Source organism: Anopheles merus, chromosome 2R, assembly GCF_017562075.2.
Source record: "Anopheles merus strain MAF chromosome 2R, AmerM5.1, whole genome shotgun sequence".
Lineage (NCBI taxonomy): Eukaryota > Metazoa > Arthropoda > Insecta > Diptera > Culicidae > Anopheles > Anopheles merus.
In genome coordinates this window covers 22269339-22286357 of record NC_054082.1, presented here as the reverse complement: position 1 = coordinate 22286357, position 17019 = coordinate 22269339, and the positions used below count along the sequence as shown (strand labels likewise).

At 50.7% G+C, this 17019-nt stretch overlaps 1 protein-coding gene across 7 annotated transcripts in view; it reads right to left on the bottom strand.

Annotated features, from left to right (window-relative positions):
* LOC121600951 (homeobox protein homothorax) overlaps positions 1–17019 on the bottom strand; it is a 192328-nt gene that overhangs the window by 54923 nt on the left and 120386 nt on the right. For all 7 annotated transcript variants that reach the window (XM_041929764.1, XM_041929752.1, XM_041929742.1 and 4 more), the window contains exon 8: positions 5040–5166. In XM_041929764.1, coding sequence (XP_041785698.1) covers positions 5040–5166 — 127 coding nt within the window. The remainder of the gene's footprint in view (positions 1–5039; positions 5167–17019) is intronic.

The following is a 17019-nucleotide window of genomic DNA, read 5'->3' as shown; positions in this document are numbered from 1 at the left end:
GCTGAACACTGCAGCTTCGGCCTGCCAGGCATGTGCATGGCACGGCGCCCGAGGTGTGGTGTCCGGGGGTGCGCAGGACCCGGGTGGAGTTGTCGAAAAGCGAAACTCTTCTCTGCGTGATGGGGCCATTTTTAGCCTGTCGGGGCGTTTTCTATCTATAAAACATCCTCATCTGCTGGTAGCGCAGCATCATCTTCTTCGTGTCCCCGTCGTCGTTGTCGTCGTTGTCGTCATCGTCGTGGTCGTTGTCGCTTGTTTGAGTGCATCGTGACTAATGCAGTTTCATCATGGTCGAGTTGAGGGACGCTCGTTGGAAAAGTGCTTCCAACCTCGTGCTGCTGAAGATGTGTTGCGGAGGATGGAGCGCCACCAGCACCGTATGCAAAGCGAGCCCGGGGTTCGGGGAGAAAACCCCGCGCGGAAATATGATGTGACAGTTTGGAAGATGGGATTTTGCTTCCACTCTGTTGCCGGTTACCCAGGATTTTCATCCCACCGAACCCCTTTAAGGTCATAATACTACACCACCGAGAGAATGTGTTCTCTACATCCGCTACATTGCTAGGGAGGAGGAGGGGAGGAACTTTGTGATTGAATTAGTCCACAGAATCATTCCCGACCAGTGTTAGTCTCAGCGGGATGAGAAGGGGCTCGTTTTCTTTGGCTGCTGTATGTTTGCTGCTAACAAGACCAAAGACCAAATGATTGCATAAATCGCACGTGAGAAGCAGAAGAAAGAAGGAAAAACAGCAAAACAAAACAAAAATAACCAAAAATATACAAAAAAAACTTCTTCCGACTCCCGTCTAGACCTATCGGGCAGTCTCTAGTCGTGCGTCTTCCGGCCTGGAAAGTGAGAATTTAAATCACCTTCCCGACGCACTTCACGAATGTTCGTCTAGTTTAGGCACTGTATGCAAAACTCTCGCCTCGCCAAACAACTCGCCTAGACCTTTCCTTGATGATGATGCATGGCGTTCGATTACCATGCCATGAATACGGTTCCACCGAACATAACAGACCCGGCAATGGGAACTTACTGTATCATCCGGACATCCACGATGGCACGATCAAACGCATGCACCGGTATCGGTTTGAGAATGGTGGACGACGAATTTAAAGAGCCTCTAAATGAGGCTCCATCCCCATCCGCTACGAGCACCGACCCTTTCCCCGCATAATCTCGCGTGCGTGTTGCTTGCACAATGGTTGCATATTGTCGAATTTGTTTTGCATGCTTAAATGCTGTCGATCAGGCGATCAGCTTTAACACAAGGCGCCCGAAACAACAAAACAAAAAAACCCGGCGCCCCGGTATCCTTGACCGTGAGATAGAGAGAGAGAGAGAGCTTGTGGAACTGGCCCGGCGACAGCTCTGTCGCTAAACCTCCCCGCTCTTCCCTCTGTCAAAGTTGAGTGACATTTTTGTCGATACTATATATATATATAAACCCTCGAGCTGTTGCCTCCACGTCACGGAAAAGCACCCGCCAGGAGAAGCGGGCAAGCAAATAAATAAAGAAATCATCATCGTACCTCCATTGTTCGGTATGATTGATCGTTTGTCTGCTCGAATGGTCCCGTCGGGGATGGTCGTTTCCCCGTGTCCACAAGAAACGGGTCGGGACGGAGAAGAATTCGGTCACGAGTGGTTTCGCATTTCGAGCAGATTTATTTCACTCGAAACACTTTCGCCCCAAAACAACGCCGCCTGCCGTTTGAAGCGCGTTATGCTCGGTTCGGGATGATTTGGATGAAATATTTAGTCGATTCGGGGTCGGGAATGCCCGTACCCGTCGTCTGGCTGAGGCTGAGACTGAGGGAAAGCGCGAACGAAAAAAAAACCCCGCACGCACGCAACAACCACTGCTGCGTACTCAAATTTGTCGCTTTAACTGCCTGGTGGCGTAAAACCGGCGGGCACGGTCAATGTTTATGAGTGCGTGTTTGTTCCTCCTTCAAGCAGTGTTCCCAAAAATAAACTGTTACTGTCAAAAGCAAAAAAAGAAAAAAAAAAAGAAAGAAGGAAATAATAGGATCCCAAGACACAAGCACATTCATGCGTAGTCACACCGTTGCGTAAGAAATAACAAATGAATTGTCAATAGTTTGCGGCGATTCTAGTAGTAAATAGTGGCCGGAGAAAGAAGGGGCACAAATAGGATAGAAAAAGCACGCAAAGCCCAAAGAAAGGGTGGCGGTGGCACACGATCAATCGACAAACGCGCGCGACCGAAACGCAAACCGCATTAAACGCCGAAAAGCGAACGCGTGCGCTAAAGTCATGAGACAGTCGAGTCATGTCCGACTGAATTATAACAGCTGATTCCACTTTAACTTGATTAATAGATACTTTTCGGCAGGCCGGCAAACCGGTCCTAGAAGTCGTAGGCCATTTTTTCGCCGCTCCCTGTCACCTTCCCGTACGCCTCCCCAGCCCACCGTTCCGTGTTTTTTGCGCGCAACTCCTGGGGCGGGGGACGAGTGTTGGAAGCGCCACCGCGTTGGACACCCTCCAGGCCCGAAAAAGGGCGTATCGAAGTGAAGTGAAGAGGGGGCTGTTTGGTGGTGGTGGTGGTACCAGGAAGACCATCCATCTTCCCCCCCCCCCCTCCTGTTCCCGGGCCAGTGCGGGTTCGGTTTGTCGCGTATTTCAAGGTTCCCGCTTGGCTGTGAGTGTGCTTTTTTCGGGCGTTGGACATTTTGGAGACCCTCGGAGAGAGCGAAAAGACAGCGGGGGTTTGCAGCGGGCGTTTGATCGTTATTTTTAACCGAATTTCGTGTTCATCCGTCATCCGCCCGTGTCCTTGACCGTGAATAGGCGATATTCTATGCGAAACGCATAGCGGCGGGCGGCGGCGACGCAGGGACGTGGACGTGGCACAACGATTACGCTGCAAAGTTTGGGTATTTGCACTATTTTGTTTTTTGTTTGGCGCGAGACGGGTATCGGCAAACGCACGACCCCCTCGAGGTCCCGTTGTAGGTCAATGGCTGAGGAGTGTTTTGTTGTTGTTGGTGGTTTTGGTGTTTGGCGTGAAGCATTTGGACGTTTGCAAACCTCCGCTTCGCTCGTGCGGTTCTGCACAAAACCGAAAGCGAAAGCGTGCGTGAAGTAATAATAAAATCACCCCAAAAAACACCACGAAAATAATGGTCCCTCCCCACGCCTCAAAAGTGTGTCATGCCGACGCGGTGACGGGTGAGAGTGCTGGGCTCCGATCGGTTCCAGCGTTTCGATCGGTTCCGGCTGGTTTTGGCCTGCTTGCTGGGTTTGGAGATGATTATCCACCTTTCGTTTGATCGCTTGATGAAATGCCTCCCTCCACCTTCTCCCCGTGTTTCTCGCCGGGGGGGTGGCTTAATGTGTCAAAAACAAGTAAAAACCCAACCCAAACGCTGCTGCATCGTTGGCTCACGCGAATGCTGGCCCAAAACGATTGGATCCCGATTGCGATGATCGATTACGGACGATCGCAGCGGGACGAGCCGTGGAGTGAACAAGGATAGAAAAAAAAACGAACATATTTCTTGTTATGCTTTTTAATACACACTCGCAAAACCCTCGTCACCCTTAGTTTTATGGCTGTTAAGACAAGAAATGAAGCAACGAAGCAGCAACAGCAAAAACAATCATAAAAACGGAAGGAAAGACCCCTGCGGGACCACTTACAGAGAGAGAGAGAGGGGGATGGGGGGATGGTAGAGCGGGTGGAGGCATTTAATTTTTCTTAAAGTAATAAAACGTTGGGCCAAGGTTGGAGGGGAAGGAGCAAGAAGCATAAACTCAGTGCAACTGCCTTTACTAATCCGGCGAGCGGACCTTGCGGTGCTCGATTGCAGCGTGAGCAGCAACGATAGAACAACGATCCGCTTTGGCGTTGGTTCTGGCCCGAACGGTGGTGGCGGGGAGCAGCAAAACAAAACACTTTTACTTTCCCATAAAATTGATAGTAACATCCATTAAAACGCCGTTGCCGGGAGGAGAACGGTGTGACACGGTGGAGGCTGGTGGTGGCCGACGGTAACCTTGTAACGCAATCGGGAGTTGCTTAAACCCTGGTGCTAAAGCTACAGAAACACGGCGATGACTTTGAGTAGTGGTTATGCTGTTGGTGCTATTGTGTACGGATATGTGTGTTGTTTTGTTCCCCCCTTTTTAATTTACTTTGCTCGTTAATTCATCCACGGCAGCGTGTGTCATTTCGGGTGCCTGGCCTGCCACTGCTACCCCGTGGAAGAAAGGTACACTCATCAAAAAAAAAAGTACCTCCACTCCCTCTACTATCTCTCTCGCTCTCTCTCTCTCGTTGCCCCTGTGGTGATTAATATTTAACAGATCGCTTGATTTAAGATCGCTCGTAAATAGTAAACCGGAGGTGGTGGTGCCAGTAAAGCAAACAATTGTACCGCCGGCACCATTACCAAGGACCTCCGCGGTGTGATCGTAAGTTATTTTCACACACCACAAACAGTAAGATCGCGGGAGAGGGAGAACTACCGGTGTATGTGGTCAAGCGTAATCCTATGACGTACGAGATGGCTCTTTATTGGACTGCCTGGTGTGTGCGTGTGTGTGTCATGCACACATGAATCATGCGATTGTTCGAACGCGGGGCCAACCGGGCAGATGAGGCAGAAGCGAAAGTATGTTACGGCGACTTGAACGGACCAGAAAGGCTGGTTGTTGCATTGGAAGGAGCTTTGAAAGCCGTTAATATGAGAGCATTTGTTACATTGCACTCACACCCATTCTCTCTTTGTGTGTGTGTGTGTTTAAAGGGCATTCCAGGTAAAGGGGATTTTTACGAAAGTAGTAAGTAATTTCCATCTTAAACTCCCTGAGATGATGGGGCGGTATAAAAATACTCCTTCCCTCGACACAACGAAGATGATGGTAATGATAATGATGATGATGATGATCATTGTTATTAACCTGAATACGATTATTGGTAAAAGGGTTTCGAAGCTATTTGTTCGACGAGAATAATCCCCCACACACCCACAAAGGACAATCGTCCCAGCGCACTACTACTCACCAGCATCCGCGGGGTCCATTCCGGTAGGGGGTTGCGCCGACAGGGGTCCAGGGGTGCTGCCGGAACCGGGCGACCGCACGTCGTCGTTCAGCTGCCCGGTGTACGATATCGATGAGCTTGGCGGTCTCTGTCGGCACGATGGGGGGAAAGAGAAACATGATTAGTTTGTGATGTGCAGGGGTAAGGCATCAATTAGCATGCACGAATCGTTACACGACTAGCGACAAACTAACTAAGCTACTACTACTACCAAAGCTACAGCTACAAATGGAATTTACAGAAATTAAAAAAGAAACAAAAAAGAGACTGCACAAGTGAACCAAAAAACAGAACCGAATAACTTCAACGTTTCATTCCATCCTCCAAACAAGTGCGTATCGTGTGAAGTTACGTGTTTCGGGTGTATTGGATCACGAGATTATCGCGATGCTGGTTGAAAATGGAGCTGAAAATCGAAACTGACAGCTTTTCCGGCTGTGTCGACGGCGAGATGGGTCGGGGTGGGGTCCGAAACGGTTAAGCAAACCTCGGGCTCGGGATCGACCCAGCCCCCGAGTAAATTCCCGGGACCGTAATCCGTGGGCTATCGCGATTCGCGCGGCCAGCGATGCGGAAAATATTGATGCGAAATTTATCACGTCAAATTGTGAGTTTTCCCGGGGTTTTACCAGGTTTCCAGGTTTCCATACCCCTGCTGCTGCTCTATTGTGTACCGTGGCGGCACACGACACACGTGCGCGTGTGAGCTTTGGGGTGTTGTGCTGTTTAGCCCGTGCCCAGGTTTGCCCGGCGCGGCAAACGAACGTTCGGTGTTGTGGTGGTGAAGGAAAAAGCGCAAACGGAGCGCAAAGCGAGATATCACCGCAGGACGTGCAAAAAGAAGGGGTTCGTTGGTTTGTTTACCCGGCGTGCGTACACCGCAATCCGCGGGTGATCGGCGTTGTACACGGGTGTACGGGCAGACCTCCCAGTAAAAGGCTTTCCAGCCGATTGGATATTAGCGTCATATCGCCGGAAACCTGGAATCAGCGATACGCACGAAGGGTTGAGGGAAGGAGGAAGAGGCAAGAGGGGGAGGGGGGTATCAATTGTATGAACCTGTTTGGGCTGGGTTCGTTACACAGTTCTCGCATTTTCCCCGCCACGTTCTGCTGGTGCGAAAATATGGTAAAATTTAATAAACACAATCCACGGGATTTTTATTTGTTCCGCTTCTTCAGCGCACCAGCTTTTCCCTTGCTTCGACGTTCAGTTTTTTTTGGCTGCTCGCTGTGAGCCTGTGAGGGGTTAGGCAGCTTGTGCGCGTGGGGGGTGCCTCCACAAAGGGAAACACGGCGGCGGACCGACCGCGGGAGCAAATCAGGTATGGCACGAGACTTGCGTCCGAGGTTCGTCGCTAGCTAACAAAACATTCATTTTCCCGGCGGGGTGTCGCTGGCCAGTTTCAGCCGCGCCGTTGCGGGCATTCCACTTGCAGGAAGCGAAAGGGGTTCCTAGAAGCGGACGCCGAGCAACGGGGACGAGCAGCGAACAAAAAGGTCAAAACCGAACCAAAAAAAAAATCAAACATTTTGAATGCCCCATGAAGCCTTCTGCGGGTGTGCGCGGAGCCACACCAAGGGCCCAAGAAGATCACAATCACACACACACACACACGCGCGCGGAGAAGGAGGCTGAAAATGAAGAAAAGAAATCCGTCCCGCAATCGAACCCTGGGCGGTGTAGACGGACGGGACCCGCGCTCTCTAAATCCAATGATTTAGTATCCCACTGGGATATCGTTAAAATGACTCGCCTGATACCGATCAGAGCACAAGGAGGGGGGGGATCAGGTTTGAATTTTCCTGCCTTAACGCTCCTCCCGCCTTGCGTCATCATCATTTCAAGCGATGGTTATTGTTTTGCTGCGTTCTTCTTGTCCATTTGGTCGTTGGACCGGGCGAGGCGGGCGGTGGCTTTGGTTAAATGGTTCCTCTCTGTGGTCCATTGGACGGTCATAATTTCCCACCCGAGGAACGAAGGAATGGTGGCCCAGCGGTGTAGGAATCCTGCGGTGCGCTGCGCGCTGTGGCAATCCGTCCCCCCCTCCCTGCTCGGTGGGTCCGTTCCGTAATGCGCCGATTAACGAGTTGAGATGGAAAACGAAATAATAATAACACCGCCTGGACAATGGGGCGTACGGTCTGCAGGGTCTCGAGAGCACCGGCTGAGCAGCAAGCGGCCGCTGATGGTAATGGTACAAAACTAAGCATCACACAATCGTTATGCACAGCGACACCAGTACGGGTCGTACCCCTCTTCGGTACACGTGTTAGGCGTGTTAGGCTTTAACCTCAGCAATGACGTTCCGCGCCGAATTGGGAAGACGCCGAGAGAAACTTAACGTATATAATTACCGATCTTGAGAAGAGGCATTTGTCCAGGCATTTTGGGTTGGTGGGTGGATCTATAAAGCTTCTATCCGTATGCGAGAAGTCTCGAAAAGCTTCTGATGCTGGGATATATTGGGGATCAATGTACATCCCCGAACCCATCACAACTCATGCATTTTGAGAGGAATTAGAGCAGGCTGCAGTTTTGAGGCACTCGGGCTGATGTTCAACGTGCCCGTAGTGATTTAATTTTGCAGTCTTTTCTTTCCAACAGCGCTGGAGAGTCAATATTCGCCATTGTGCCCGCAAACCTTTGTAGGTTCGGAAAAGGTTGTCCGGGGTTTTTTGTGTCTCGTTCCCCGGCTCCCAGTTGACACAATATATAAATATACTCCTCCCCAAGGCGTGTCAGGACAATGTGTCACCTCGGCAAACATGACATGGGGCGAACGTTTGATTTGGAGATCGTTTTTCCCTTGTCTTTTTGTTGTTGTTTTCTCTCGGCGTGAAAACTCTGCTTACGGTCCCCGTTGCGTCACAGTGGAAGATACACCAACTGTGCACGACTGTGGACTGCCAGTGTGCGAGAATGTAGAATGTGGGGGGGCGGGGAGTATGGGATTTTTCAGTCTGACAGCGCCATTTTGTTGGTTTTTTGGAGAGTGCTGAAATGTGGTCTCCGAACCACGAGCACAAGGACCCCCACGATGGCATGTGTCTGTGTGGATGGGTATATGTGTGCTTAACAGCGAGCGGTAGGAGGATGATGTCTCTGCAGCGTAAGTCCTAATCCCAGGATACACTCTGGGTGGATGCTGCTGCTGCTGCCGTGCTGGTGGTTTTCATCCATTAGACAGCAGCTGGTTGTGCGCTTCCACTCCGAAGGACTCTCGGCACTCGGAGTATCTTCTGCAGACGGGCAAACCCGGTGCCCCCGGCGGGCCCTTGCGAAGGATGCTGAGCGCATATTTATGTAGGGCAGCTTCAATTCGGCAACCGTTCCTGCTGTTCATCTCCGTTCTACACACACACTCGCCCGCTGGAGTGTTTCTGTTCCCCTGTGAGCACTTTCTCCACTTAGCACCGAAACGGAGTGCGAGTTGTACGGTTGAATTCGAAAATAAAAGAACCATTCTTTCCCTTCGTCCCGGCCTCCATTGTCCCGTGGTGTGACAGAGCATCAGAGGCGAGGCAAACAGTTTTCTCCAAAATGGCTCTCTTTCTATCGTGCCCCTCTGCCCGTCCTGGCAAACCTGCACCACGACGAGATCTTGAGCCCCGGTGCCAGTCAACTATGAAATTCACCTGTGAGTTAGACCCACCGTCTCCCACTGACTGTTTCCCCAAATTCTTGAGGCTCTCGCTCGCCTTCGCCAAGAAAGCACCGAAAAGGTCTTGCCTTGCTATGTGTGTGTGTCCCGTGTGCCGTACGCGTTCATCTTTTTCCTTCCCCCGTGGGGATTCGGTGGAAGCCGGGGCGAAGCCTCAAATCCCACCGGAGAAAACAGCGAGCAGTGGTGGCGGTGTGGGGGAGGAAATGAGTCCGCCATAAATCACTCACCCTCGCCGTTCCTTGCTTTCCACGTCGGTCGGTCGGTCGTGCTGGGGATTCCGCTTGTACCGTTTTTCCTGGCGACCAAAAAACCGGAAAAAGTCCTCCCTATCCCCCCCTTCTCCCTCTTCTGTCCTCTTCACCCGCACCTTCCTTCTGCTACTTTCGCCCGAAAAATGGACCAATGTGTAGTGTGCCGGGGTACCAGGAATAAAGCAGCAAGATTCTTTCTCTATCTCTTCACTCTCCTCCCTTCGCTGCTCGACCCTCCCAGCACGCAGCACATTCCCATCAGCTCGACAATTTTCTCGGGTCTGCGGAAAAACAAAGAATTCTAATCAAAAAACCGTTCCAATTTCGGGTTCGCTTTCGCTTTGCCCGTGTGCTGTGCGCCTTTCGTTATGGATGTGTGTTGATGCTTTATATTTCGGCGTGCTCCCAGCTTGCCCCTCTGCACAAGCCCCTTTCCCTTTCCCCGCTTCTCCACCCATTGTGGGACGGTGGTTGGTTTTCGTTCGAAGATTCTTCTTTTCTATTATTAGTTCCTCCCTCACAGCACACACACACACACACACACACACACACGGTACGCTGCTGTCGTCCCATCTTCTGCGGTGCGGTTCGTAGCTCCCACCTAAATCTCCGACCACCTCTCTCCCCAAGGCCCGGGGTTGTTGAGAGGGGGGGGGGGGGGGGGGTTTGTTTCTCTCGCTACCATCCCATAACTCAGGTCGCCCTGCAGAGGGTCGCATTTTCTAATTTCAATAGATACACATCGCTTTCCAATGTTTTAATACCACGTGTCTCCCCGCTCTGTTCCCTGCCCGCCTGTCCACTCCGGTCCTGATGGTCGGCTGTGGGGAGCCGGAGAAGGTAAAGAAAGGTGGCGCACAGGACAGACGCGGACAAGTTATGCTCCTTATATTTTTTGTTTCTTCCTGAGAGTGCTCTGCTTTTCCTTTCCTTACTGCTCCGTGCACTGTTCTCCTGCCTTTCGCCGCACGGTTTGTTTCTTGGATGTTAATGAACCTTCTTTCTAGGCTGCTGGTGCTGCTGCTGCTGCTGCTAAGATTTCTCATCACGTTTGGAGGTTGTTAGTCTTGGGTGTGCGTTTTTTTTCGTTCGTTCGTTCGTTTGCTGCCCTTCCCATCCCGCGACCATTGGAGTTCTTTATTTACAGCGTTGGGGGATTGGTTTTTTTTTGTTCACCGTTGTTCTTTCTCAACGGCCCCCCCACCCGCTCAAAGTGCAATTTAATTTTCGGGTAAAAAGTACCCTCTTAAAAGATGACGTCCAGAACTCTCCCCGAACGCCTCCTTCCACGAACCACCACGGTGAAGGTGGCGACTAAACGATCGTTATGCGGTCGGTTGGGCCCTCCCGAAGCCGGTGGGATCGCTTATTTTCCTCCTACTCCTCGCACGCAGGGGCGGGAAAATTGTCAGACAGAGCCAGCGTCTCTAGGGGGTGGATGGGGGTGGGGGGGGTGGGAGGTATTGTAGTAGGTGAGAAGTGCCGCTTTTCACTCTAAATGCCGTAATGCCCGCCGTGTCCCCGTGCGGTGTGGGATAGGGAGTTTTTTTTCGTTGTTGTTGTTGTTGTTATTGTTGCTGCCGCTGTAGTTGTGTTCGCTCCTTTGGTTTCAATCCATTTTCTTATTTTAATTTTCAAATTCCCGTGCCGTTCCCGCGCGCCCAGCCCGCCGCGCGAGATGCCCGGTTAAGAACATGTGGATTTAACGGCGTTCCACGGGTGGCCAGCACGGGAGGGCAACGTGGGGGCGAGGAGACGAAATGAGACAGCGATATTTATATTGCGGGTTTTCATATTGAAATGGCGCACACACACACACACACACACTAGGGAGAGTGTTGATCAAGAGTGTGAAAACCGAAATGATCTTATTGAAAAGAAGGATTCGTTAATCCGTCTCGGTTTTCATATGCTATTTCGGCGCAGCGCGTTTACCCCTTGACAACCGCATCGAACCGCCTGTCAGTTATAATTTAGATCTTCTCAGGGCCTGCCTTTTCCCTCGTCTCGTGGGGTGATGTTTTTTTTTTTTGGGTTTTGCTTTTGGATATTGCCTTACCACGCGAGGCTGAGCGTGAAGTCGTCGAGTTTTCCTTCCCGAGGTCGATTTGATGAGACGGATGAATGTTGCGGAAGATTCATATTTGTCTGTGTGTGTGCGTGTGTGTGTGTGTGTGTGTGTGTGTGTGTGTGTGTGTGTGTGTGTGTGTGTGTGTGTGTGTGTGTGTGTGTGTGTGTGTGGTGTGTGTGTGTGTGTGTGTGTGTGTGTGTGTGTGTGTGTGTGTGTGTGTGTGTGTGTGTGTGTGTGTGTGTGTGTGTGTGTGTGTGTGTGGTGTGTGTGTGTGTGTGTGTGTGTGTGTGTGTGTGTGTGTGTGGTGTGTGTGTGTGTGTGTGTGTGTGTGTGTGTGTGTGTGTGTGTGTGTGTGTGTGTGTGTGTGTGTGTGTGTGGTGTGTGTGTGTGTGTGTGTGTGTGTGTGTGTGTGTGTGTGTGTGTGTGTGTGTGTGTGTGTGTGTGCTCAGAAAGCAAATCGATTCCATCTGCCCGTCGAATGCGCTTCAGCTTTGGGGCATGTAGGATTCGTTTCCCATTTTCCAGCTTGCCAGCGCCGCCACACACACACACACATACACACACACACAAAAGTGCAAGCCGGGGCAACGGCGCATAATGATTTGCACATTGTGTTAAATCCGTTTGCCGTTTGGATGTGCGCCACGCTATATGCTTCGATGGTGGGAAACAAAAACCTAGAGCAAGGCGAGAGCACCACCCAACACAACAAAAGGAGTACGATCAGCAACAACATCGAAAGAGAGAGAGAGAGAGGTAGAGAAAAACGGCTAAGAAGAAAGCAAACAAAACAACTTGCAACAAGCGCAACAAGGAAACGAAATCGTTTGTTGTGTTTGTTTTGGTTGCAGTTGTTGTTGTTGTTGTTGTTGCCGTTTTTGTTCCAATGAATTTAAATAGCTCCTCATCAAAAGTAGACACATTGAAAGTGCATTTCCGTTACAGTTGTAGCGTGAATTTTAAATTATATATCCAAACCCGGGCAAACACCCCCCTCTCCCTCGGATCGGTTGAGGTAGAAAACAAAATGACTGTCGGTGTGTGTGTGTTTGATTGTTTATTCGATTTAATATTGTACCGAAATCGGAATTGCCCAGAGGAGGAGGGGATGGACGCGGAAACATTAAACAGTTCATGTTTCCTCCCCCCACCCCTCGCCCCCTTCGACGGGGTGGAAAGAAAAGGGCCAAAACTTTTCTGATCGATTTCAACGACAAACACACACACTTGCTATAGTGCTTTAAAGTGTCACTTTTAATTTTCTGCTTGACAATGAACACAAACAAAAGGAAGCACTGGAAACGTGTGTTACAATGGCGCACAAAAATGTGGAAAGGAAAAACTTTGCACGAACAATAACACGCTTCAAATTCATTACACGGTTGTGCGGTGGTTAATTTTCAATGGAAAATCGAACGATAGCTTATTGGGGTAGGGCTGGGGGAGGGGGGAGCACGCAGTGTACTGCGAAAAACGTCAAGTTGAAACAAAACAAAACAAAACAACTGTCGAAGAAAACATGGCGTCGGCATGGAGACGTACAAATGGCGGCCTGCTCAACGATGCTGAGAGTGCATGTGTGTGTGTGCATTAAAACAACAGCATACACACTGTGCGTGATGATTGTTGTTCTGTTTGTTTGTTTGCTTTTCCATCTTTTTTCTTTGGTTCACTTTCATCGCACCCCCATTTAGCCACCCCTCCTCAGCAGTTTTCCACCTGCAACCGTTTTCCTTCCCTTTCCGGCCGCCCAAATGGGACACAGGGTTGAATGTTCTGTGGTGACATGGTAAATATTTTAAGTGCCTTCTCTTGGGGGCACTCTTCTTCATTCTGTTACCATTTGCTCGCGCGCGCCTCGTGTGTGTCTCGCTTTTCCCGCATTTCGTTTTTGACAATTTGACAATGTGCCGTTCTTTTTTGTGTGTGTGTGTGTTCGCCCCCAACGGGAGGGTTGTGTAGGAGGAAAGGGTAGGGCACATTTTTACCCCCAACCCGAACTGCCGAATCACGCAGAACAATTATTTGTTTTACGCAAACGGATAGCGCTCCCAGCGCGTGTTTTGCTCCCGTTTTTTCGGACACTTAATCATTGCGCGCCAACAAACACATACACGCATGCACAGTGCGAATGATGGGGATGGTGTGTGCATGTGTGTGTGTATGATTTGGTTACGTTTTTTCCACCACTGTTGCTACACCGCTGCAAGCCAAACGGTCCAATCTTTTCGCGTGCCTGTTTACAAAGCTGCAAGTAGATGGCTCGGTTAATGTGCCGGACGGGCAACCGGCTTGTGCGAAGAAAGGCAGTGCAATGCAAACACGGCTACCCGCCCATCTCCAACCCGAAAAGTACACACACACACACGCTGGTTTTAATTGATTAATTCAACAGATGACACCCCCGGTGGGCTTATTTTTGGTCGAAAGCAGCACCACCAATCGAAAACAAAAAAGTGCTAAAATGAAGTAATCGGTTAACCGGAGCGGACGAGCCGACGCGAGCGAGCCGGCGAGGGTGCGGGGAAAGCGTCGTCGGTATCGCAAGTGCGGGCCGCGCGCTGTTGCGGTGTCGTAAAATAAATTATTCAGCATCATTTTCTGTCGAGTTAATGATCCAGTTTCTATTTTATATATTGTGTCTGCGTGTGTGTGTGTGTGTGTGTGTGTGAGCAAGTTTTTGGTTGCCTTGTTCCGTGCTCAGTGGTGATGTGCATCAATAATTTACGATTGCGTCCCAGAGTGCAGTGCCGGAGTGCAGCAAGATCGATTGATTAAATGTTTAAATGTTTCCCGCCGCCGTCGGCAATCCGGTCGAGAGGGAGGAGGGAGAGAGAGAGAGAGAGGGAAAAAATCGTACGTTTATTTGTTATGAGAAGAAGAGCGAAACAAACACAGCAGGCAAAGAAAGCACAGTTGTAAGGAAGCGGCGGCCCCGAAAAGGTTATCAGTGCGGGCGCGCACCGCTCCAGTTCCCGCTTGACAGGCACAAGTGCAAACCTCTAAGGAAGCGGGCGGCCCCGGCTCGATCCATCATGCTTGTTGACTACAAGAAATTAGCTCGTAAATTGCGTTGTGTTACAGGCAAAACGTGCCGGGCACAAGCAAACCATGCAAAGTGCAATCCCATGCACAATCTATTCGGAGATGCTCGTGCGTCCGATTGGTTGGCAGGATGGCTAATTTAAATAAGCAAAAGTCAATCCAAACCTTTGAACCCCGTGTGCTTTATGTGTGCTGCAGAAAAAAAAGTTTGTTTGCAAAAAGCAGCAGCCACAAAACACCCTCCCGATGCCATCTGCATGCGTGGGATGCAATGCAACAACCAGCCACAGGCCATCTTTAATTAGCAAGCGCGAGCTCGAAAAATTCGAACCACCGGGGCCCGCTGCAACCTGCTCGCTATTTAAAGTGTGTCCGGGTATGTGTGTGTGTGTGTAGTTTTAAAGGCACCTTTAATAGAGCTGGGACACACAGGCCACCCTCCCGCAGATTGCGCCACGTACGTTTTCCCCGGGCCCAAAAGAGCCTCTTGCCCGCGTGTGGGCCGCGGTTTAAAGTGCGTTCTCGAAAATTTATGACGAATAAAACCTTCATTGACCTCCGTTCCGACGACCTTCCCAAGCGCACTTCCCTTTGCTCGTTGTTCCCTCCACCTCGCCCTGTTTGTCCCATACGTTTTGCTATAAATGGGTCTTTCGAATCGCGGTTTCCCGAGCGCGCGAGCAGCACCCCATGGTCAACTCGCCAAAGGGGAGAAAATCGATTTTCCTTGCAGCAGCCAGACGCGTACGTGTGTGTGTGTGCAGGTTGCGTTAGGTGTTTGGCCGGAATTTTCGTCCATATTCCCAAACTTCCCCAAACACATACACACTCACCCCGTGTGTGTGAGTGTGTGTGCAGCTAATAGATTGTTTGTTTTTTGGCCCCTTGTGCATGCAACGGCGATGATGCTGCTGCTGCTGCCCGTGATGATGCACAGCTACAGCTATAGGCTTCGTGCACGGTCGCTATACATTTTGTGCGGCCTGTCGTCGGGGGTGCCGTCGGTTAAAACGACCGAGCCGAGTCTGCGTTTGCAAGCAGCAGAGTGCACACGCAGAGCCGCCGGGAGAGATTGCAGCTCCAAACACGCTGGCTTAAGCGTCCGGGACTTGGCGAGCCGGAAGGCCTGGCATTGTAGCAGTGGTCATTGCAAAGCTGCTCTCCTCGGCTCAGCTCAGCTCCCTGCCGCTTTACCACGCCACCCTTAACTCCACTAACTGACCCAGCCCCGGGATGGAACTTGAGAACTTCGGCACCGGCCACCAATAATAATGGTGGTGGTATTCGCGCAGTCTTTTCCTCCCGCTCGGTCGGAGTGGAGGGGGGGGGGGGGGGGCGTCTATTATAATTGCTCATTTTTACTTCGCTTCCTTCTTCTTCTTGGTGCGCGAATGGGAATGGGGCGCGTTAGTAATGGGGTCTTGGAGGGAGGTTTAACGCACAAGCTTCTTCGTTTTTTTTTTGCTTTTTGCCTCCCCTTGCAACCGCTGTGTGAAGCTTAAGGGGACCCCATTTGGCCGTGCTTTGGTTCATATCTTTTATACCGAGCTAACAACCACATCCCTGCCCCTGCCTGCCCACCTGCCCGCGTGCCATTGTTGAGGCACACATTTCTCCTCCCTCCCACACACACACACACACACACACATACACACACACACTTGAGACACAGCACTGCGAAGGATGCGACACACACACACTGGGCTCAGGCCAGAAACGCATGGCGCGAAACACTTCACGGCCTCGGCGCGTCATACGAAGGCCTCTGCGTGAAAGTTGAAGGCGTAGCTTCGGAGCCTTCAGCAGAGACGGAGACCGTCGGGAAGGTTTGGGGATAAAAAGAAGGGGCAGAAGCGAAGGAAAAAGATACGCTGTGTCATGGTCCGCTTCGTGTAAAACCATCACGCATAAATTAGAATCAGCGAGTTGAAGTTTATTCACATAAATTAGTCAAGAAAGCAAATGGACGGGGTGTGCGCGAGCGGATCAACAGTGGAGCCGGAGCCTGGAGAGGACCGGGCCGCTGGGGAGCCCTCTGAGGCCGACCACACTGAGTGACCAGTGCCGGGACCCTGCGCAAAAAAAAGGGAAGCGAACGCAATTGGACGCCGAATAATAAGGTTAAGAGGGGCTGCTTCAAAAACGTGAAGAGAGAAGCGGATAAAGAGTGAACAGTGCGTGATGAGTGAAGAGAGCTCGGGGAGGGGGTGCAAAATGCTGTAAAGAAGTAAGAATTAACCATGCCATTGCCTTACAAAACGGGAAGGGTAGGGGGAGGGGGGGATGAAATGCACCAGGCGCGGGAAGGAAGGTGCGGAAGGTGATAATGAGGGATGGTAAGAAATCGGACAGACAGCAGGACTGCAGCGCGATTGGAGCAGCAATGGAGATCGCTCAGGCTAAGAAAAGATGTACACACACACACACACACACACGAGCGCGAATACGCACAACGTCCGATTGAACTGATCATCTGATGCGTGCGAACAAAGCGCGAACCCACCCTCCCCCTCTCCGCTTCCGCCACCCTAGCAAAGAGCAGAACAAAACCCATGTGAGAAACAGTTCAAGAATATTCGTTAAGCGAACGAAAGAATTAAGAACCGAGCAACGAAATGGAAGAGAATAAGAAGAAGAGGAAGAAGCGCGAGAAAACAGCGAATTAAAGTGTAAGAAAAGGGCAGCAATGCACACGGGAAGGAAAGAGCAAGCAAGCGGAGGAGGAAGCACAAAAACAGAAAAAAGAAGAAGAAAATAAGATGGAACACAGAGAAAAAAAACGAAATGGCGAAGAAAATGTTTGATTGAAAAGTAAATGAAAAGTACGCAGCAGCAGCAGCAGCAGCAGTAACAAAAAACACAGAAGAAAAAGAGAGAGAAAAAAAGAGTTGAGAATAAATGAGAAAA